Source organism: Scylla paramamosain, chromosome 10 (genome assembly GCF_035594125.1).
Source record: "Scylla paramamosain isolate STU-SP2022 chromosome 10, ASM3559412v1, whole genome shotgun sequence".
NCBI lineage: Eukaryota > Metazoa > Arthropoda > Malacostraca > Decapoda > Portunidae > Scylla > Scylla paramamosain.
In genome coordinates, this window is record NC_087160.1 from 29511716 (window position 1) to 29536931 (window position 25216).

General features: G+C 43.7%; 1 protein-coding gene across 4 annotated transcripts in view; it reads left to right on the forward strand.

Annotated features, from left to right (window-relative positions):
• Window positions 1–2824: 2824 nt before the first annotated feature.
• The window catches only part of LOC135104502 (protein stum-like), a 96856-nt gene continuing 74464 nt past the window's right edge, over window positions 2825–25216 (forward strand). For 3 of the 4 annotated variants that reach the window (XM_064012064.1, XM_064012065.1, XM_064012066.1), the window contains exons 1-2: window positions 3232–3369; window positions 22166–22522. In XM_064012064.1, coding sequence (XP_063868134.1) covers window positions 22209–22522 — 314 coding nt within the window. In that variant the 5' untranslated portion in view covers window positions 3232–3369; window positions 22166–22208. Of the gene's footprint in view, window positions 3370–22165; window positions 22523–25216 lie in introns of all 4 variants that reach the window. The other variant, XM_064012067.1, reaches the window with a different exon arrangement.

Genomic DNA, 25216 nt, shown 5'->3' on the forward strand with positions numbered 1-25216 from the left:
GTGTGTGTGTGTGTGTGTGTGTGTGTGTGTGTGTGTGTGTGTGTATGTGTGTGTGTGCGCACTTTATGATTTAATTAGTACCTTCTTGGTTTCCTCGGTGAACCAACTTACGTGTGTGTGTGTGTGTGTGTGTGTGTGTGTGTGTGTGTGTGTGTGTGTGTGTGTGTGTGTGTGTGTGTGTGTGTGTGTGTGTGTCTAACTTATGTGTAATTCCGAGCATTAAAAGATGTGAGAGAGAGAGAGAGAGAGAGAGAGAGAGAGAGAGAGAGAGAGAGAGAGAGAGAGAGAGAGAGAGAGAGAGCGTGCGCCGGTACATGTTTTTGAGGCGACACGCGCGTCACCTCTTGGTTCCGGCAACCCCTCAGTGCTGATGATGTCCCTCCATCTCCATCACCTCCCCGTTAACACACCCTTGCGTTCCCCTTCCTATATCATAATAACAACAGGACATTATGCAATATGAACTATCTTCTCCATGTTTATTTATCCATTATGTACATCTTATCTTATTAGTACATTATGAACCACCACACAACTTCTACCTTTATCTGACTCGATATTCCTTCCTCTCTCTCTCTCTCTCTCTCTCTCTCTCTCTCTCTCTCTCTCTCTCTCTCTCTCTCTCTCTCTCTCTCTCTCTCTCTCTCTCTCTCTCTCTATGTACCATTTGCTTGTGTTCGTCTCCCTTTAACTCCCCTTATCTCCTGAGTCTCCACCCTCTCTAACTTTCCTTGCTTACCTCAGTCCACTCTCAGTCCACTCCTCCCTCCTCCTACTCCTCCGACCCGTCCTCTTCTTCCTCTTCCTTTTCCTCCTCCTTTGCCTTCTTCTCCACTCTCAGTTCCTGGTTTTCAGCTTTCCTCTTCTTGAAGTTCTTCTCTCGCTTACATGAGCCTCCTTCCTTCTTCTCGAACGCTCTTATCCTTTCCCCCTCCTTCTCCTCTAAAATCTCTTCCTCTCTTCTACCTTCGACTCTTTTCTCTGTCTGTTCCTTGCCTTTCCGCCTCCTCCCCTCACTCTCAACTCTCTCCTCACCTTGCTTGCTTCTCTGAGCATCCTCTCGCTCTCCTTCCCTCCCGCCTCTCCGCACCCTCCACACTGGATTTCGCGTCCTAAAACTGAAGGCACTCAAAGCTTGCAATGTTTGCCCTTCCAGCTCAGACCAGGGTGTTTATCTATAAGCCACACACACGCACGCACCCTCGCACCAAAAAACAGCGCCGCCACACTCATACGCTATGAAAATAGAGGGTTTGCACACGGATTATACATCTTTTTTACCCTCTTTGGCGCGTCTAATTTAAACGAAGGTCAAAAGTCTGAGTCTTGTTGCTGAGAGCCAAGTCAGACACGGCTATCAGCAGCACCCCACCGTCAGTGCAAAGAAAGGTAATGGTCCATGATTCACTTTTTCCGTAAATGGGCTGCCTTTTCTGCCGGGAATAGGGGCTTGGCAAGGGGATGAGTGGCACACGGAGACAACGAATGGGATGGGTAACAAGGACGAGGCGGGGAGGGCAGGAGTGGCCAGAGGGAGATATGGGAAAGGGAGGGGAAAGGACAGGAAGCAGGAAAAGCGCTGGCCAGACACGGGCGGGGGTAAGCACAGTCACTTCAACCCTAATGTGAGGCTCCAGTTTACATTAGCATGGATTTGCCGTGAGACTTGGCCGCTCGTTATCAAGTTTTTCTTCCCTCTTATCCCCCATGAGAGAGAGAGAGAGAGAGAGAGAGAGAGAGAGAGAGAGAGAGAGAGAGAGAGAGAGAGAGAGAGAGAGAGAGAGAGAGAGAGAGAGAGAGAGAGAGAGAGAGAGAGAGAGAGATCAACAAGCAGACAGACAGATGGACAGACACAGGGAGAAAAATAGATATAAAAGTACAAGGAAAAAAGGCTAACAGCAAACAAGCGGGAGGCTGACAGAAAGACAGATTTTCTAAATGAGAGACATAACAAAAAAAATTGAAAAGCGAAAAAAAAGAGAAAAATGAAAGAAAGAAAAATAAGAGCAAGAGGAGAGCAAACGAATACATCGAATGGACAGATAGAATACGACAAACAAACAAGCACTCCTACACACACACACACACACACACACACACACACACACACACACACACACAGAGAGAGAGAGAGAGAGAGAGAGAGAGAGAGAGAGAGAGAGAGAGAGAGAGAGAGAGAGAGAGAGAGAGAGAGAGAGAGAGAGAGAGAGAGAGAGAGAGAGAGAGAGAGAGAGAGAGAGAGAGAGGACGGATAGTTCAAACAACTGAAACGTGTGTGTGTGTGTGTGTGTGTGTGTGTGTGTGTGTGTGTGTGTGTGTGTGTGTGTGTGTGTGTGTGTCTGGGTGTGTGTGTGTGTGTGTGTGTGTGTGTGTGTCTGGGTCTGGGTCTGGGCCTGGGTAAAGTGTGCATGTAGGCCTGCCCATCGGCGAGGTAATGGGTGTTAATGGGGGAACAACACACGGGGAATAATGAGGTGTAATGCTGGGGCGCCGCGGACGATACTTGCCTGTGATTCTAGGCCACGTCCCCTCACGCTTAGAGGCGGCCAGGTGAGGGGAAGGGAGAGGGGAGGAGAGGGGAATGAAAAGACTGCGCGGCCACACTTTAACATCTCTCTTTTTGGTATTTGGGAAGTGCAGTCACGTTTATATGACGTTCGTGTGTGTGTGTGTGTGTGTGTGTGTGTGTGTGTGTGTGTGTGTGTGTGTGTGTGTGTGTGTGTAGTGGTGCCATCCTTGCTTTCCTGCCCCGTTGTTGTTGTGCTCCACTTCTGCTGTTAAACTATTGTATATTGTATTGTATATTCCCTCTGTCTTGCCGCGCCTGTTAGTGCAGCTTCGAGTTACTGTGCCTGGGTGTTGTTGTCACGCTGTGCTTCCCTGGTGCTATAGTGCGCTGTTTGGTGCCGTGCTAGAGTCACGGCAGCAAGCACAGCAAGCACACAACACGAGCCGCCGCGCTCCTCTTCACATCGGAGTCTTGCGTCACCTCCTTCAGTTCTGGGAAGCTCGTGTGAAGCGGAGGATAGACGGTCTCTTGGCACTGCACCACACATACAAACAGACATTCTCTCTCTCTCTCTCTCTCTCTCTCTCTCTCTCTCTCTCTCTCTCTCTCTCTCTCTCTCTCTCTCTCTCTGCTTCAGCCCTTTCGCCGCTCTTCCTGCTAATCCTTTCCTCCCGCCCGCCAGTCCCCCTCCCGGCGCCCAGGGACATGCGCGCCTGCCTCCCCTCGCCGCCAGTCACCCGCGAGGACTCTCTCTGCTCGCCCACCCGCGCCACACACCCGCCACGGACTCCCCCTGCCAGGAACACCCTACTTGTTGCTCCAGCGACCCGTCTGCGTGAGGTTCCTGGTCGGCGAGACACGTAAGTAGAGTGAGGTGTGACAATCGTGAAAGTGACTTGAGGGGAAAATCGGTCGTGTTTCAGTTTTCATCATTATTTTCTTGTCACTTAACCCAAAGGAAACCGGAAGTGGAAGTCGGTGGCATAAGAGCCGCGTGGTGATGTGGTGCTGCATGTGGCGTTCGGAAATTTGACAGACTCGTGAGGCTAAGGGATCGCATTCTCAGAGGTCTCAGCGTTTGATCTCTAGTACTTCTAACAGACTAGTGGAAATTATTGAGGCTTTCAAGAGTGTTTTCTTAATTCTAGTGATAGTTTAGTAAGCTTTATGCATCATCAATGGGAAAATTATCATTAGAATCCGTCTAATCATTTATGTGCTCTCTGAAAACAGTAATAATGAAAGTCAAAATTGTTTAGGAATATGACCCCAAGTAAAATCAGTATTCGTGACGCGCAGACGTCCGTCCTGACAACGCACATGGACGCTAGAACGATTTCTGGAAATATAAAAGTACCAGATGTATTACTAAAAAAACTGAGAAAAGCGCTAGGATCATAACATCTGCAAAAACTGTGAACATACGACAAACAGCGGAAGGCGGCAACATAAAACATGAGAAAATAGAATTAAGCTAGAAGAAAATGCGGTGCAGGGGAAACGAGCAACACATTGACCATAAAAACCAGAAAAGGCAATATTCACGGGGAAATACACAAACCGCCTCATATACATCGCAAATGTCTTTGTACCACTGACGGGCGCGGTGCCTTCCAGCAGGGTGCGCCTCGAGGGCTCTTACCTTGCATTCATGGCCTCTTGCCTTCTGTGCCGCAGACATTCTCTGCCCGGTCCCAACGCTCGGCTGAAATTCTTAACCTAATGAGAATATATAGCTATGAACTAACCCCCGTAACCCCGCGCAATGACCTGAGACGATGAATGAGGCCACACGAGACTCCTCGCCTCTCGTGGCACACAGAAGAATCTTAGTTTGTTTTTATATATTAATATAAAAACAAACATGAACATAAAAACTGAAACTCTCTCTCTCTCTCTCTCTCTCTCTCTCTCTCTCTCTCTCTCTCTCTCTCTCTCTCTCTCTCTCTCTCTCTCTCTCAGATACTTTGAATCAAACACACACACACACACACACACACACACACACACACACACACACACACACCATGTACATCTCTTCTTCATCATAAACCACTTCTTTCGTGTGAAGCAAGTGTCGTACAAACAGGAGTAAGTGGAGGTTTGAGCTTCGGTCCTCTATTGAGTCGAGGGTTTGCGGTGTCATTTCGTCACACAGGTGCTTTCGCGTAGCTAATAATTAATGTATTTTATTCAAGTCCACGTTTCTGTTTCCTCGAGGATAGTAACATAGTGTGTGGAGGTGGCTGAGGAAGGAAATAAACACGCACACACATACATAAAAGAATAAAACATCAGTACATTCACTTAAAGGAAAAGGCGAAAGCCGCAATCGGGGCCAAGAAAGATATAAAGAAAGGAATCAAAGTGGTTGGACCGAGATGCACCGCCATGACGAGTATTTGCCGGGCCGCCGCTCCAGGCACGGCGCGGCGCCCCTGGGAGTGGAAGGCGAAGAGGAAGAAGAAACCGTGGCCCAGGAATGTGAGGGGAAAGGCATACAAATATTCTCGTGCAGGATATTCTACCATTTTAGTGACATGTTTTACTGGCACCTTCTCTTTCACTCTCTGCCTCACTTATGTGAAGTGGATTTTGCATTTTTGTGGATCCCACTCAGTGGAGAAACAGTACTTCAGTGCAGTGACAGCCCTTCACTCACGCGGGTCTCCAAGCGCACCGTGGAGGGATTGTACTTCACGTATAATAAAAAAAGGAATATATATATATATATATATATATATATATATATATATATATATATATATATATATATATATATATATATATATATATATATATATATATATATATGATAACAATGACAGTAACAAATTAATGAATAACTAAATAAGTAAACGATGAAGTAATTAATTACTCCAAAGGCCCAACCAAATCTTCTCGTCCTCAAAGAGACATGATATTGCAGAGTTATATTTCCTTGTTTCATTGAAATACAGCCCTCCATAAACACAACAAATCATTCAAGTAAGCTTTACCACAGCAGATTCATTGTCACATTAACGCCTCATTCGCTCCCGAGGTAACTTCCAGACTGGGAAACTTGAAGCAGTTTGGCCCATAATTTTTCGGTCTGAGTTTTCGGGTCTGGCGGGATCAGATTGCTCTCTCTCGATTGCCGAGTTGCGCCTTCTTCTTCTCCAGTTCCTCATTCCCATGGCCACTGTGTCCCAACAGTTTAGCCACAGTGTAACTCTTGTGCAATATGATAACTATAATGGATATGTATGTGATGTAGTTGTCAGCCAAGGTATTTGTTTATTGACTTATTTCAATATAATGACAGCAACGACGACAACTACTACCACGACGACGACGACGACAATAACAACAACAACAACAACAACAACAAGAACAACAACAACATTAATAATAATAATAAAATAGTAGTAGTAGTAGTAGTAGTAGTAGTAGAACTACTACTGCTTCTTTGTTGCTGCTCGTGCTGCTATCATCAATATCATCATATCATCACCGGTCCTACCACAATTATTACTCCCTATTCACACTCTCTTCCCACATGAATAAGTACACTAACAAATTACGTGCATTAGTTACACACGTTAAAAAACGTCCGCTCGTGCAGGAAGATGGAAGGTGTTAATGACGTTGCCTGCAAGTAGCCGTGTTCAGCCCCCCGCACTACACCGCCTGACAAGAAACCACTTGACTGTGTTGAAAGATAACGGGATGGCACGCACGTGAAGTCATTCCACTCACAGAGTCGACAGCACACTGCCAAGGACAAGACTCGATCCCCTAACTCTACAAGGACACGCAGACTACCGCTCTATCGCACCATTCCACCCACCCCTCTGATCACTCTCCACGTATAACAAACGAACAACACACTGGCCATTTCTCTTGGTTCTTCTCCTCCTTTTTTCTTTTGGGGAATGGCACAGTGAGCAGGCTTTTTTTTTCCTTTTGTTTGTTTGTTTCTTTCTTTCGTGTCCCTTCCCGGTCTCCCAATCACAAACAGAAAAAAAAACTATATATATATATATATATATATATATATATATATATATATATATATATATATATATATATATATATATATATATATATATATATATATATATATATATATATATATATATTTAACAAACATCTGTACCCTTTGCTAGAAACAATAGCATACGAGTACACCTGCTTGCTCTTCTTTTGTAATATTCGTAGTTTTATTTAATAATTAATGTAATTATGTAATTTGTAGTGTATGATAAGTGCATTGTGCTAGTGTGAAATTAATTAGTTTAGCCTGTTTCTGTAAGAGTTTCGTTACAATCGCTTCTATTTCCTTTATTCCTATCTCCAGTTCCTCTATTCTTTTCATTTTCTTACACAATCCTCACCACTCCATCACACCACCATCCGTTTATCTCTCTCTCTCTCTCTCTCTCTCTCTCTCTCTCTCTCTCTCTCTCTCTCTCTCTCTCTCTCTCTCTCTCTCTCTCTCTCTCTCTCTCTCTCTCTCTCTCTCTCTCTCTCTCTCTCTCTCTCTCCTGCGGGTGACACACGAGCCTCAACTACGAAGAGTCTCAACCGACCCACGGATGACCTGGGAACTTGCGTCGCTTCTCATTATTGGAAAAGCGAGTTCGATCATTTATCCCACCTGTGAGGCATTAGTCACTCTCCCACTCATAATTAGGCGTATATATATAAAGCTGGAATAGAGTTAAGTGTCACGTTACCTACAGGTGCATTTCACGCCATTAAAAATTCAAGATATATATAGGCATGCATCAAGTGGCGTACTGGTGAGCATCCTAGTCAACGCACACTAATTATCACAACTTTACAACATTTACCTCGAGGATAATCATACTCAGAAGATTATCTACGTGTTAATATAAGTACTAGCTGCTGAAGAACGACTAGTTACTTAATAGTAGCGTGTATGATCTTCGAAGATGTTACACTCTATTGATAAATAGGAGCGAAAGTACTTGGATGAAGCAATGCGCAGCTGACTGGATGATTGATCTGATGTATCGCAACGGCCACACCACATCGTACCGCACATCAAAAATAAACACTTAACTCGTGTATACTCGTATATATATATTCCCCACTCTCTCTCTCTCTCTCTCTCTCTCTCTCTCTCTCTCTCTCTCTCTCTCTCTCTCTCTCTCTCTCTCTCTCTCTCTCTCTCTCTCTCTCTTTCTCTCGGCAAAATTTACGGTTTAAATTTATGTGCGATTATATTGTTGATTCAGGGTGTCACGACAACGACTTCACATTGTACCAGACATCGGAAACATTAAGCACTAAACATTAATGCGTTTATTTAAGAGATATGATAAACTATTATAAAACAATAAAAATAAACTTGACCAATAAGGAGCAAAGAGTGTCATCACCAATGAGTTAATATAAATGTTTGAGTCAAGAGAAAATACTCAATAAAGGAAATTAAAAGGAAAGAAAATTAAAAGAAAAGAACATTAAACACTAGAAACAAACGGAAAGGAAACACGAGATCTACAACCAAAGTTTATTTGCAATAATAAAATGGATTAAACATACAGACTAGCTAAATCAATTGAGAATGGCTTAAACGAAAAAAAAAAAATAGTGAGAGGTCCATCTAAATGACTTAGCAAAACTAAACCCAAATCCTTCACATAGATGACGAATTTGCCTTAATGTAAACCTTCAGTATACTCGAAGAGCAAGAACAGCAAATGATATAAAGAACACAAGTTTAATTGGCCGTAACCAAAGAATTAACAGACGCACTAAAGAGAGACGAGACGAGGGGCGGTGCAATGAAACTGGAAAGGTTAAGGACAGAGATAATAAGCAAATTAGAGGGAGGCGAGACAAGACAAGGCCGAAGGACATGGAAAGTTTGTAGATAATCTCAACACACACACACACACACACACACACACACACACACACACACACACACACACACACACACACACACACACACACACACACACACACACACATACACACACACACAGACACAACACACGACTTACCCACGCAAAGACAAATGTACTCAAGTATTATGGCATTGTGGGGAGGAATACATTAAAAATTATCAACTCAGCATTTTCACAGTTGCAATCAAGCTATCATCTATGAAAGGTCAATAATTAGTGACCTCTCATAGAAGAAAGCTTGATGTATATTATAATATACATTTTCCTTTATTAGGAGGGTACAGTTGAGTATTCCTTGATAGGGTTTTCACTTATCCACATTCTACCTAAACTGCCGGCAGTTGTCATCAAAGAAACATTAGGGATCAGTCTCTTCTCGATATATGAACACGAGCCAAATACTTTCGTTCTTGTTTGCCTTAACGGGCGAGGTATAAAAAAAGTCACGCTAAATTATTGCAATGTGAATTTATACAAGCAATAACACTGATAGACCGAATCTAAAACTAAATATATATATATATATATATATATATATATATATATATATATATATATATATATATATATATATATATATATATATATATATATATATACATATATATATATATATATATATATATATATATATATATATATATATATATATATATATATATATATATATATATATATATATATATAGTTGAATCAGTCACCAAGTATTTCACATAAGATAGCACTGGTATGTTCCTTTCTTTTCAAGCAGAATCTCTCTCTCTCTCTCTCTCTCTCTCTCTCTCTCTCTCTCTCTCTCTCTCTCTCTCTCTCTCTCTCTCTCTCTCTCTCTCTCTCTCTCTCTCCGGCGCAATATAGCAGCAATTTTTTACCCAAAGAGAAGTTACACTCACTCATTAGCTCTAATATTTCCCGTTTCTTTCCTGCCATCACGTCCTTTACCTGAGCGCTGGAGACGTCACAAATGACATTAGCACCTAAAAGAAGAAAAATAGACACACACACACACACACACACACACACACACACACACACACACACACACACACACACACACACACACACACACACACACACACACACACACACACACACACACACACACACACACACACACACAAAGAAAAAAAAAGTAAATACAACTTAGGATCTCGTTCGCTCTTCACATATGTGCCGGAGGAAGAGGAGAAGGAGGAGGAGGAGGAGGAGGAGGAGGAGGAGGAGGAGGAGGAGGAGGAGGAGGAGGAGGAGGAGGAGGAGGAGGAGGAGGAGGAGGAGGAGGAGGAGGAGGAGGAATACAAAGGAATACAAAGGAATACAAAGGAAAGCCAAACAGCTACAGACCTTTTGGTCCTTGCAAGGAGGAGGAGGAGGAGGAGGAGGAGGAGGAGGAGGAGGAGGAGGAGGAGGAGGAGGAGGAGGAAAATCTTGATAGTGATAAGAAAAATGATACATAGTGACAAAAACCACCGTCCAGAAACGCGAACTAAAATCTGTCATGAGCAGAAGGCCGCTGCGTGATGAAGACGCGGCTTTTCTTCTCTTTAAGGGAGGAGAGCACAGGATAAGAGACGGCAAGACGAATTTTTTTTTTTCCCTCGCCAAGTACAGACATCCTCCCCCTATAGTTCATCGTCATGGTCAGGTCAAGTGGGGTCACGGTGGTAAAAGTGAGACTCTTGATAAAACTCATCTATTTGAAGCGTGAAATAGTCACGTCTCGTTATCACGTTTATGGAGGATTTTTTTTTAAAGACTGAAGTGTCAGTTAGTGTGTGCTCGTACGTATGTGTGTGTGTGTGTGTGTGTGAACCTGTGGAGAGAGAGAGAGAGAGAGAGAGAGAGAGAGAGAGAGAGAGAGAGAGAGAGAGAGAGAGAGAGAGAGAGAGAGAGAGAGAGAGAGAGAGAGAGAGAGTTATTAAAATCTACACTTTTAGAATTCCAGTGCTCACTAACTTCCCATTGAACAAGGGAAGGATTGAGCACTGAAAATATATAGGTGTGTGTGTGTGTGTGTGTGTGTGTGTGTGTGTGTGTGTGTGTGTGTGTGTGTGTGTGTGTGTGTGTAAAGCGATATGAAACATTACAGGAAACATAGATGGCCACTTTCCCGTAGATTTAAGTGAGAAGGCGTGTGTTTTGGCGTGCGGGAGAAGGTTCAAAGAATTCACGCTACCCAGGCAGCAGCAGTGGACAGTTGCCAAAGCGTACGAATCATTGAGTCCTGTAACTGTAATGGTGATTTGGGCAGGAAGGTGCAGCGAGTCACGGGGAATGGCGCAGTGGTTGGGTCCCTCTTCCTATCAGCTACTTGTCTATTCCCCTCCTTTTGTTTCTAACCTTCTCTTTTTATTCATTCTTTTTTCCCCTTTTTCTCTCACCATTTCCTTTTCCCTCTAGATTTTTGTACACGTTTATTTATTTATTTATTTTTTTTTTTTTTTAATGGGCGTTTATTTTTTTTTTTTCTTTTTTTCTTTCTTCCGTCGTAGTCGCTTTGTCATAGAAGCCGTCCAGTGATTGATACTATTCTCTAATTGTGTGTGTGTGTGTGTGTGTGTGTGTGTGTGTGTGTGTGTGTGGTGGGGGTTTATAAAGAGGGAGAGTTTATGTCTATCAGGTTGTAAATCTATGTTTTTGTCGTTTTTATTTGTCGCCATTTACTTACTGTCGTGTTTCTTTCCACTTTCGTATTTTTTTATCTATGTCCTTGTTTTTGTCTGTTTTATGTCAAACACACACACACACACACACACACACACACACACCTATATATTTGCGATGCTCAATCCTTCCCTTGTTCATTGGGAAGTTAGTGAACACTGGAATTTTAAAACCCTAGATTTTAATCTCTCTCTCTCTCTCTCTCTCTCTCTCTCTCTCTCTCTCTCTCTCTCTCTCTCTCTCTCTCTCTCTCTCTCTCTCTCTCTCTCTCTCTCTCTCTCTCTCTCTCTCTCTCTCTCTCTCTCTGCACAGACACACACACACACACACACACACACACACACACACACACACACACACACACACACACATCCTTCCAAACAAACAAAAGCACTGACAGGAAAAATAAAATAAAAAAAAATAAATCACAACAACAATTTTCAGATATCCCGATACGATATTTTTTCAGACTCGGAGAATCACACACACACACACACACACACACACACACACACACACACACACACACACACACACACACAGAGAGTGAAAAATTTTTAACCAAGAAACATAGGTATGGCAGAAACACGTCAGGAAAATTATATGTAAATAGGAAGCAACGGAGGCAATACACAAATGCATGCAGGTTTGTAAGTCCACCTCCAATCCTTTAGGCTGCTCCCTCCCTGCCCCGCATTCCCCAACACCCCAGCCTTATCCCTGACCCTGTTTCAAATCACAAGCCTACCCCTTCTACCACCCCGCCTGTACCTCACACCCGCTCCTCCAAAACCCATCTAACAACCACAGGGGACTTTCAGAACGATTAGCAAAGCAACAGGAGGTATGCAATCCATGGAGCACAGAATCACGCACACGGTTGAGTTCCAAGGGTAACACAGACGCACCGGCTCTGACTAATGATAACTCTGGGGTTCTCCGTATGCAGCACACCTGACCAGCAAGCCACTACACGACCCTCCACCTGGCCACGCAACACTATCAAATGAGAGTGTCTGAAACTGCAATCTAAAACGTTCACTTGCTTCTGAAGTTACAAGGTTGTTCTGAAGTTATCGATTCGTGTTCACGCACTTAGACTTGAACTGATCAGAATTTGTAGCAGGAAAAATATCTAAAGTGAGAAGGGATCATCTGAAGCTGAAATCTGATATATACGTGTAAATCCGAGATACAAAAATTGAGACGAGTCGTATATTGTTCAGACCTAAGATGTGTACGTTTTATTCATTTGTGTATTTCGAAAGGTTCAGATGAGAGAGAGAGAGAGAGAGAGAGAGAGAGAGAGAGAGAGAGAGAGAGAGAGAGAGAGAGAGAGAGAGAGAGAGAGAGAGAGAGAGAGAGAGAGAGAGAGAGAGAGAGAGAGAGAGAAAAAAACGTAGGGTTCATCACGCAATTTTCCTTTCAAGTTTGATTTCATATTTACATATTTCAACTTACCTTTTTATTTGTATTATACACACACACACACACACACACACACACACACACACACACACACACACACACACTAAGCAACCATAAAAGAGTTCGGATTCCGGTCGCTTATTTTTAACAAAGTTCTGACTCAAGTCAACTTCAAAGCATCGAGGCTTCCGGCCGCAGGCGATTTCAGGAAAGTTCCACAGCATTTCCATCCCCACACTACTCTCTCTCTCTCTCTCTCTCTCTCTCTCTCTCTCTCTCTCTCTCTCTCTCTCTCTCTCTCTCTCTCTCTCTCTCTCTCTCTCTCTCTCTCTCTGTATCTATTTCTAACAGATACTCTAAAACAAATCACCAAATACAAAGATGAATCGAAACTCTCTTGTTGAGAAAATATATAGCTAAGAACCAATTTCTTAAACATTTTGTTATCGCATCAGGACTATTTTTCAAAGGCCACAGGTTCTCATGAGTGGTTTTCTTACTGATGATGCAAAATCCTTGTTAAACTATAACTAGAATCATAAAAAAAAACTTGAAAACCCTAATAACTTCCACAAGATCCTGTTAAACGTAAATTAGAGACGCCAAAACGTTTAAGGACACGGACCAGAGACCCGAGGCACTGCACTGGAAACCTGTCGTGTCAGGAGAGCATGGACCAGCCATCTGAAACACAACCCTTAATGAAACACTCCAACACATACCAGCCAGAATCACAGGCACGAGAAGAAGTGTGTGTGTGTGTGTGTGTGTGTGTGTGTGTGTGTGTGTGTGTGTGTGTGTGTGTGTGTGTGTGTGTGTGTGTGTGTGTGTGTGTGTGTGTGTGTGTGTGTGTGTGTGTGAAAAACATGACAAAACTTCACAAATTGTTAACTAAACAATCAGCACAAGAACAAAACAAGTCACAAATCAGCCATAATTTCAAAGCGGACAAAGAGAAACACAGAAAAAGGAAAACAAAAACACATGAGGGAAGGCAGCCGCGGAAAAGGCGAGGGACAGGCGAACAATGGCGCTGGACTGGCCGCTGGGTGACTTATCAAGCATTTACAACCCGGCGGCGGCCATCACAACCCCACGGCGCGGCACACTGTGAGTGTATGTGTGTGTGTGTGTGTGTGTGTGTGTGTGTGTGTGTGTGTGTGTGTGTGTGTGTGTGTGTGTGTGTGTGTGTGTGTGTGTGTGTGTGTGTGTGTGTGTGCAATGAAGCGCATAGTATAGGTGATCTCTTCCGGCTCTGACTCGCTGAACAAAAATTCCTCAGTACAAAATATGAAGAACAATACAATTTTCACAGCCTCCATTTTTCGATGTCAGAAAATCGTGTCTCTCGCTGCCTGACAAACTGATTTCATACATTTATTGAAGAATCATAATACCCAAGCGGAAGTTTCCTCGCAAGAGTCTAGTGGGTCATAACTGCCAATCTCTTCCCCATCACGCATCTTCTCTCTTCCTTTTATCCAAACCATTGCCGGTAAAATGTCATATCCTTGCCTCTTTCCTTAAGGCAAAGCCGGCAAAGACGAGTCAACGAATTAAACATTTCTCTTTTCCTTTTCCTGGAATTATACCAACAGATGAAGCATTAGGGAGTTATACAAACACACACACACACACACACACACACACACACACACACACACACACACACACACACAATAACGAGAGTGGATAGGTTGGTTCTTCGTGCCGTCCGGTCTTTCCCAAATGACTTCCTTTTCTTATTATCCAATGTAGCGTAAGCTCACTCTCCATTACCATTAACACTATTCTACAGACTCTATCAACTCCGTGCTTCCTTCTCCACCACGACCACTACTCCCCACTTCCTGCACTCAAGCCTATTCTGACCGTGTTCCCGATGAGGGTTTGCTGACCAGTGACTCTCGTCTACTCGCCTCTCTCTCTCTCTCTCTCTCTCTCTCTCTCTCTCTCTCTCTCTCTCTCTCTCTCTCTCTCTCTCTCTCTCTCTCTCTCACTACCGGCGCAATGCAACACATTGTTCATTACTATTTCCCTATTTTCGGAAACTAGAGAATTATTACTTGAGGTTTAAAATAAATACTCCCTCTGCAATTCTAGATAATACTTCAAAGATCGAAAGCAATGTGCGTTTTGTCCCAGCCATCAATTTCTTCCTCGAGGGCCTTGAATTATAATCCCTTCCTTCCTTGAATTTGCAGCTACTCCCTTCATAATCCACGGAAACTACTCTCACGCAGTTCTTCTTAGTTCGGAATTTGCACCCGCAGTTCCACACTTCTACAATGCCCCACAAAAGCTGTATCCACAGCCTCCATATATTCCAGCCCATGAATACATAACTCGATATCATGTTTTTCCTACCTAATGAGTCCAAGACATCAGAACTAATCACGCTTTTTATTTCCCAAACTCATACTGTTGAAACAAATGACTTTGTGACACACTCCTACTCTTGTGATCAAAAGGTTACGAGTAAGATCTTGGTCCAAAGCAGTTCCTCGGTGTGAGTCGCAGCTCTCTATTTCGTATTCATAACCTGGACCTTATGACCTTGTTGTGGCGGGGATATAATTTCAATCAGTCTGAATTCCAGTTATAAAGTCCTATGCAATTGGCTCCCCCACCCATGGATGTGACATCGCCAGTCCCTTCATCACCGCCTGTCGCGCCAGTGTTGCCAAGGGATCAAAGAGTAAAGGACACAAAGGTCAAGGACATCATAGAAAACTTTTTTTCATTTGCACAAATGGACACTTCACTAGTGCGTAATTCCTACATTTTGGGATGGAACGTTTTCTACTTTAGGAGGGAAATCTTTATTTTTTCTAGCCGTGTGCCAACCTGATACTTCATATGGGCCAACATTACGGGCACTGGTGAAGCTCAGCACGGTAATTATGTTGGGATGAAAACGTTGGGAGTGCGATCCTCAAATGATGTCCTCGCCGTGACCTTTCACTCATGACGCATCACAGTGATGGTCTACACCGCTGCCTACCATTACACGTGGCGGACTGCTTTGAAACAAGTGCTGTGAACGGCTCAGCTTAGATTACACGACAGCTAGATCATACACGCCCGCTCATTCGCCAACACACACACACACACACACACACACACACACACACACACACACACACACACACGTCAGCACTGGTTTGGTTTCGCTGCCTCACGCCCACAAGTTTACAATTTCCAGAGGCTTTCATCGATGGGTGTGCATTAAAGCGATGGCTGCGCTCAAAACAAAGTAAAAAGCATGGACATGAAAACAAAAACAAAACAAAAAATCCTCTTACGCCCACCATATCATATTGAAAACATTTTGAAATAAACGCGTCGTAAATTGGTGATGCATTTACGTATGTTTACATTTTTTTACACTTTTCATGCGGCCAAATATACAGAAGCATGCCAATACAGGATAACTTTAACTTTATCGCTGTTACATAATTTCAGTCGACCATACGTTGCTACCTATTCATTCCCCGTGGCGGTGAGCTAGTATGAATGTCCCTTATTTCCACACTAAGCAGTCTGATAATGTATTATACTCCTCACATGAGGAACTATCAATACTCCTTTATGCTCGAGATACCAACACGTAACTACATGAAGAACGCTTGGTCCTCATTTCCCATCCCCCCTCCTTCCCTGTTTCCATCCAGGCCGCCGCCGCGCTGAACGTGCTTGTAAACGACCCTCGGTGATTTCCCCTTAAAACACGACTGCGATTCACTTTGTTGCCGTCGTAGTCTTGCCGCGCGAAAAGCAGCTTCGTTCCGTCACTCTAAGTAATGATGGGTAGAGTGCTTTCCGGCCAAATTAAACTCGTTCCATTGCTTACATTCCTTTCTCGTTCCTTACCACACACACACACACCCACCCACACACACACACACACACACACACACACACACACACACACACACACACACACACACACACACACACACACACATAGAGGAAGGGAGGCGAGAGGAAGCGGGTGTCCGGGATGCATTAAGAAGTCAAAAAAAGAAAGGAAGTCTAGGCTGAAGAGGACCATTCATGCATCACTCCTCCCCTCCTTGTCCTCCCTCAAACCTCTCTTTTCTTCTCCACTTCCAGTTTCTCTTTTTTTCTCTCCTCTCCACATCCTGCTTCCGTCATTTCTTTTCCTTCCCCCTCTCAACCCATCCACGTTCCCTGCAGACTGACTCTCTCTCTCTCTCTCTCTCTCTCTCTCTCTCTCTCTCTCTCTCTCTCTCTCTCTCTCTCTCTCTCTCTCTCTCTCTCTCTCTCTCTCTCTCTCTCTCTCTCTCTCTCTCTCTCTCTCTCTCTCTCTCTCTCTCTCTCTCTCTCTCTCTCTCTCTCTCTCTCTCTCTCTCTCTCTCTCTCTCAACAATCTCTCTTTTTCACTTCCTCCTCTCATCCTGTTCTTGCATCTCCTCCTCTCCCTCTAGTGTTGGTCCCATTTTTGGCTGGTGGCTTGGTTTTACGATGAACTTGAGAGAGAGAGAGAGAGAGAGAGAGAGAGAGAGAGAGAGAGAGAGAGAGAGAGAGAGAGAGAGAGAGAGAGAGAGAGAGAGAGAGAGAGAGAGAGAGAGAGAGAGACGTGGGTGGCAAGCTAAGGGAAAAGATGAAATTATACTTACACAAGCAAAAGAAAACACACACACACACACACACACACACACACACACACACACACACACACACTCCACTACGAAGTTTGACAAAGATAAATGCATCCCGAGGGAGAAAAGTAAGAGAAGAGAGAAAAAACAGAATGAAACAAAAAAAAAATCTAGAGCACAAACTAAATTTCAAAACGTATATATGATTTAGACTAATAATAAAGTTAATCCGCCAAGAACAGGAAGGACAGAGTATTATAAGAGATACTTGGTAAGAGGGGAGACAAAGGTAGAAACAAGTAGAGGCAAGCCAACAGAAGCACCGTAAGCCCTCCCAAGACAGTTTCCTGTACCTGGCGTGATCGCTGCAGGTAATCTCACTCACCTGTCTTTTGGTAATTAAGGTGATGGATGGGGAGCCTCGAAGGGCGCGGCCAGGTAAGAGTGCTGGCCCTTGCTATCAATCTCTGTCACCTGAACCTGACCAGCACACACACACACACACACACACACACACACACACACACACACACACACACACACACACACACACACACACACAAGGTACATTATAAATTTTGAAACCTTCCACGCATTAATGTCTCCCAAACCACACTTAATTATTGGTGTAATATCAGCCTCAAGGCCATTCACTATTGACGTACAGGTTGAGATGGATGACACCCACCAGCATGTAGATACTTGCAAGGAAGCATAGCAGCATAACAGCATAACAGCACAACTGCCACTGCTGCTGATGCATAACTGAATCCAGGGCTTGAGTATAATAATTAAAGGAGACGTATTCTAAAGGCTGTGTTCAGGCTTGCATACAATTAGGACTAATTATTAAAAAAAAAAAAACGAAACAAAAGAGCGAGTATATGCATTTCATAACATTTTAAAAGGCATTTTTGTCTATCTCCGTTTGTGTCGATAACAACTGACGCAACATTTATGTGGATGAAAAAATATCTGCTATTGACATTCCAACTAGATGGAGTTAAAATTTACCTTCCCAAACTTTTACTGTTTCTGAGTTTGCTAACGCTTCCCTGTAGGCATGGCGAGGAACAGTTCAACTTGTTGGATGTCCATTTCACCTTTGTTCGAGCCCCAGTCATGGCGGACAACTGAAACAGGCGTATAAGTGACGCAAGTGTTTGTTCGTCTGAGACATAAGAACATAAGAACATAAGAAATAAGGGAAGCTGCAAGAAGCGACCAGGCTTACACGTGGCAGCCCCGAGACAGTAACCTTTGCTGTAAATTGAAGGTTGAATAACAAAGTAAAGAATCAGATACCAAAGAACATCTTCGGTCTGTCCTTTACTAATAATCTAAACTGGAAACTTCACATCTCTATAGCTAAAAGAGTTTCTATGAAGTTTGGTGTTCTGCGGCATCTCCGCCTGCTTTTCTCACTCCCCCCACCGCCCGACTAGATGGTAACTCTGTACAGGGGTCTTATCCGTCCATGTATGGAATATGGTTTACATGTATGGGGTTGTTCCAATCATACCGCTCTTTTAGACTGGGTGGAATCAAGAGCATTTTGTCTTATCAACTCCTCTCCTCTAACTGACCGTCTTCAGTGTCTGTCTCATCGCCGTAATGTTGCATCTCTTGCTGTCTTCTACCGGTTTCTTCACGCTAACTGCTCTTCTGATCTTCCTAATTGCATGCCTCTCCTCTCCCTGTGGTTTCACTGCACAAGGCTTTCTACTTCCTCTTATCCCTATTCTGTTCAATTCTATAATGCAAAATTTAACCAGTATTCTCAATCGTTCATCCCTTTCTCTGGTAAACTTTGGAACTCCCTGCCTGCTTCTGTATTTCTAAATTCCTATGACTTGAACTCTTTCAAAAGGGAGGTTTCAAGACACTTATATTCCATTATTTAATTCTTTGGGAACTGGCACTCAACTGTGCTCTTTTTTTTTTTTCTTATTAAACTTGGCCAATTGCCCTTTACATGAAAAATAAGAGCTGAGTTATTAATTTTTTTCTCCGTCTCTCTCTCTCTCTCTCTCTCTCTCTCTCTCTCTCTCTCTCTCTCTCTCTCTCTCTCTCTCTCTCTCTCTCTCTCTCTCTCTCTCTCTCTCTCTCTCTCTGTGACTCAAATTTAAAAATCTGAAAACCTCCAACGCGAAATGGTCGAAATAGTCGGCAACTCCAGTGAAATATGGCGAGATTTCAAAAATTTCACCTCTATCAAAAAGTCATCAAATGATACTATAATTCAAGAGGCATAGCTGGCAGGGCTGGCATGGGCTCCACCACCCAGCAAGGTAGCGGAGTCTCTTGTCATTTCCTTCTAAGCGTTTTATTCACCAATTCTGCATGTGGGTGTCTGGTTCCTACTAAGCGACCTGGGGTTACGAAAACGGAGATAGAGAAACATAATATTGTATCTGTTTTATTCTTACCTTCTCTAAACACACACACACACACACACACACACACACACACACACACACACACACACACACACACACACACACACACACACACACATACGAATTTTGGTGCGTTCTTGAAATTCTCCAGTTAATCGAAGGCACATGACTTATTATTTCTTCCCAAGAGACGTTAATGAAAGAAATGAAGCAACCATGCAATTTCTGTTCTCCCGTTGGTGGCTGAACGCACTCCAAATGATTCACAAATCTCCACACAAAAGGTAACGGTTCGAATCCCACCACACCTTTAATCAACACACAAACAATGTACGTAAAAAAAAATACGAGCTCAGTAATTTTCTGAAAACTGTATCTTTCTCTGCGACAAAGCAGCCCCAGAAACTAGGTAAAGCGGTAAAATAATGTAAATATACATAAATATTAAACCTGAAACGTATACACTCTGCTCTAATGTATGTATATATATATATATATATATATATATATATATATATATATATATATATATATATATATATATATATATATATATATATATATATATATATATATATATATATATATATATATATATATATATATATATATATATATATATATAATATAACCACAGCCGGAAGAGTGCGAGGTGAGCGGGAGAGATTAAGATTTCCAGGGAAACATGAAAAATTAATTAAGGAAGACAGGACTTTCCCGGTGAAATTCTATCCCGTAAAACGCAATTAGGTAAATATGCTTCTCTCTCTCTCTCTCTCTCTCTCTCTCTCTCTCTCTCTCTCTCTCTCTCTCTCTCTCTCTCTCTCTCTCTCTCTCTCTCTCTCTCTCTCTCTCTCTCTCTCTCTCTCTCTCTCTCTCTCTCTCTCTCTCTCTCTCTCTCTCTCACCTTGACTCACCCTCCAACCGGGCACAACTTCTACTACTATTATAATCATTTCCTTCAGCAAATCATTCGTGACCTTCCACAGTCTCAACACACTCCCAGGCTGCACTCGCTCCTTCCTTTTTTACGCTGCCACTCTCCTCAGCTCATGCAACGAACAAAAATACTGAGAGAGAGAGAGAGAGAGAGAGAGAGAGAGAGAGAGAGAGAGAGAGAGAGAGAGAGAGAGAGAGAGAGAGAGAGAGAGAGAGAGAAGCAACAGACACGTAGACACATAAGCAGGTACATATGAGTGTGAGTGAAGCAACAGATACTTAGACTCATAGACAGGCACATACGGTAAATGGACAAGATCAGTCAGGAAAACGACTCAACTTTTACTAGTCAAGAGTAAAAATTCCCTTCGTACTTTTATCATCCATTACACCGTCCGTCAGTTTACTTTACTCTTTTTCACCGCACTTGTCCATCGCTACATACACATCTATCACACACACACACACACACACACACACACACACACACACACACACACACACACACACACTCAAGGCCTCCCTGAATGAGCGCAAGAAGGGGAGACGCAGCACTGGCCCGTAAGAACTATGCAAGAGGAATAGACTCATTTATCGAGGCGACGGGAGGAGGCATGACGCTGCTTCCCAGGGGCACACCTATTTATGGCGTGCCTCGATGGAAAATGAGGCAGAAACGCGTGCGAAAGGCTGGAAAAAAGCATGAGAGGCAAGATAATGACAGGTACACATGAGGAAGGTATTCAGGCCGTAAGGTAGAGGGAGGGAGGTGGGAGAAGAAGTGATAAGAGAGATAAGTAAGACCTGGACAGGTGACACGTTAATAACATATGAGGTACCTGGACAAAGGCGAGGTCGTGGCAGCAAGGTGGAGGCCAGGTGCGTTAGTGGGAAGGTAATAAGAGGAACAAATGTAGATAGTGGAGAGGTGTCAGATCAGGGGTAGTTAATATAGCACAGATGGCATGGGTTCGGACAGGTGCGGGTGATTTTGTGTGTGTGTGTGTGTGTGTGTGTGTGTGTGTGTGTGTGTGTGTGTGTGTGTGTGTGTGTGTGTGTGTGTGTGTGTGTGTGTGTGTGTGTGTGTGTGTGTGTGTGTGTGTGGGTGGGTGGTTGGGGAGAGAGAGAGAGAGAGAGAGAGAGAGAGAGAGAGAGAGAGAGAGAGAGAGAGAGAGAGAGAGAGAGAGAGAGAGAGAGAGAGAGAGAGAGAGAGAGAGAGAGAGAGAGAGAGAGAGAGAGAGAGAGAGAGAGAGAGAGAGAGAGAGAGTGTGTGTGTGTGTGTTTCGTTGGGCCTTCTCGTAATACAAGAGTTGCATAGCGAGGCGCAGACCAAGGACGAAGTGAGGCGACAACTTATTACGCGGAACAGATAATCGCTATACATTGCCCGGATATTAATGAAAGACTAGCGAAATTACCTGTTACCCAACACGATTAATTCTCGCCGAGTGGCACCATTACGTAGTACGCCCCGCTGTGTGATGGAGCCACCACCTGTCACATCACCCGTAACACCAACACGCGCACGCTACACCCTGCAACCAATCACACCACGACACGATAACCTCCTCCTGTCCCCTTCCACAGGTAGTGAATCTGTGACACTAGCAACAAGATGGTGGAGGCTACAGGACAACAAGGAAGGACACAATAACCTCATCTCATCTCCTTCTACAGGTACTAAAACCGTGACACTGGCAGCACGAAGGCGATAGACACAATGAAGGACACCAACAACTCCCTCGCCTCGAAGGACAAGACCCTGAGGGACACGCTGAAGTCCGCATCGTCTCCAAGGACATCTGAATCCAGGCTTTCCTCGGTAGCTAATGGGAATGCGAATGATCTTGACTACATAGGGGCCGAAGGCGAGGACTTGATCCCCTCGTTGACTCCTACAGCAGGGGAAGCCGCGGAGAGCCAGGGAGAGGCGCCCCCGTCCACGATGTCAGTGGGTTCTCTGGTGGAGTATCTCATGAGTGGCCCAGGAAGAAAGGCAGCAAAGAAATTACAGAAGGAAAACAACGCACAAAGGTAAAACTATTTACGGATACTTATGATCACTATTTTACTCGATTTTTCTCTCTTTATTTTAATTATAGCTTTGACCACTTTAAATCTCTCTCTCTCTCTCTCTCTCTCTCTCTCTCTCTCTCTCTCTCTCTCTCTCTCTCTCTCTCTCTCTCTCTCTCTCTCTCTCAATCTCTCTTTTCCCATTATCCTTGGTGTTTATGTGCAAAAAAGTTCCCCTTACTTTTTAAACGTAAATTGCGCGTTCGTGAAAACCTCCTTTTCTCGCCGCTCATTCATTTCCAGTGAATATGAATCAAACCTGGCAGGCAAAGGGAAATAATGAAAAGATGGCGGCGGCGGTGGCGGCGGCAGTGGTGGAGGTGGTGGTGCTGGTGGTAATAAGAGAAGGAGAATGTAATAATGAAGGTAATGATAATAATTAAAAAATATTAACAACAATAAAAACAGAAGAAGGATAATAATGGTGAGGAGGAGGAGGAGGAGGAGGAGGAGGAGGAGGAGGAGGAGGAGGAGGAGGAGGAGGAGGAGGAGGAGGAGGAGGAGGAGGAGGAGGAGGAGGAGGAGGAGGAGGAGGAGGAGGAGGAGGAGGAGGAGGAGGAGGAGGAGAAGGAGAAGGAAGAAGAGAAAAAGAAGGAGGAGAAGGAGGAGAACGAAGAGCAGTAATAATAATAATAATAATAATAAGAAGAAGAAGAAGAAGAAGAAGAAGAAGAAGAAGAAGAAGAAGAAGAAGAAGAAGAAGAAGAAGAAGAAGAAGAAGAAGAAGAAGAAGAAGAAGAAGATGCAGTGCCCAAGACTTTCAAAACGCGTATAAAAAACAATCTTTCGGCTGCACCAAGAGAACTTTCCAATAAATAATCACAAAATGCAGAACGTGAGAGGCAACTAAAAAAGAAAAACGCATTTACAATTTCACGCAGGGAGGAAACACTAAACACTGCGACAGACTTCAAGGACAGAACAGAGAGAGAGAGAGAGAGAGAGAGAGAGAGAGAGAGAGAGAGAGAGAGAGAGAGAGAGACGAGGGTAGCGGTAATAGTCCGCAAATACAAATCTCACGACTAAAGAATAATCGAAGTGTTGAACAAAGTACCAGTGACCTTGTGCAGTAATTCAACAAACACGCACAAACTGTCTCTCTCTCTCTCTCTCTCTCTCTCTCTCTCTCTCTCTCTCTCTCTCTCTCTCTCTCTCTCTCTCTCTCTCTCTCTGAACACTTAAACACGTCAACCTTAATTTATATGAAGAAAGGAAAAATCTTGACAAAGGATCAAAAATTTGCTCCAAGACCTTGAGTCCTTGAGTTGTGTTTCTCGCACTTCACATTTCTCGCAATTTTTTTTTTCTAGACACGACTACTTTATTCTTTTGAAATATGACTTAAATTTCTTTCCTCCTCCTCCTTCTCCTCCTCCTCCTCCTCCTCCTCCTCCTCCACAAACACCAGGTTCCACGGGGAGTCGTCTAAAGCCTGTAGGTATTTCAATAACCAAAACCTTGGAGAATTCGTACTGCTGCCACTGTGTGTGTGTGTGTGTGTGTGTGTGTGTGTGTGTGTGTGTGTGTGTGTGTGTGTGTGTGTGTGTGTGTGTGTGTGTGTGTGTGTGAGCAGGTCAGTCGTAACAAAAAAATCTGATGACGCAATTTACTCGTAGAGAAGAGCACGCAAATCTAGCCCGGTGAGTATGCAGCAGGTTAAATTAGCATGAGTGTGTTTGTGTGCGTGTGCATGTGCAGAGGGAGAGAACCCTGCCCAGCCCCACACAGCACAACACAACACGCGGGCTAAGCTAACTCATTACCTCAAAATGGTGGCAATGAACAAAGTCATTCAGGTAATACTTGGCTCACCTGATCAATGCTCCCCCTCCCCACATGCCGCTGCCCGTCCCTTCCTACGTAATCCCTTCTCTAACCCCCTATTCTCCTCTTCTTTATATCTCTCTTTTCTGTTCTTCTCCTCCTCCTTTCCACTTATACTTACTGCCTCTCCTTTGCTTCTTTTCTCTCCTTCTCTCCACCTATTTACTTAATGCCTTCTCCTTACCCACCTCTTTCCTTCTCTCTTGTTCCCTTTCTCTTCCCTTCCTCCTTTCCATTTACTCTTTTCATCTTCTCTTCTACTAATGCACTCACTCTCCCTCTTAATAACTTCTTCAAACCTCCACTTTTTTTCCCTTTCTTCTTTTCCCTTCCTCCTTTCATGTATTTATACATGTCTCCCCGTTTCTTGTTCTCCATTTCTTTCTTCTTCACCTCTTGCACCAACACACAACCCTATGCTATGCTCATCAGGGTTCCCTCTCTTTCTCTCTTGCCTTCGTCCCTACCATGTACTTACCCCTTCATCTATTCCCTTCTCACTCCCTACGTTTCTCATATTCCACCTCACGCCATGATATTTCACCCTCACCAGCGTCGTTTTGTCTACATCCCTTCTACCTACGCATTCTCTCTCTCTCTCTCTCTCTCTCTCTCTCTCTCTCTCTCTCTCTCTCTCTCTCTCTCTCTCTCTCTCTCTCTCTCTCTCTCTCTCTCTCTCTCTCTCTCTCTCTCTCTCTCTCTCTCCCAGCTCCCTTCCTAATCTAAATTCCAGTCCACACTCAGCTATTTTCTTCTCACTTTCCCTCCTATCCACTCCTTCATTCTCTCTACCTACGTGCTTATTCTTTCGCTTTCTCTCCATCTTTACTA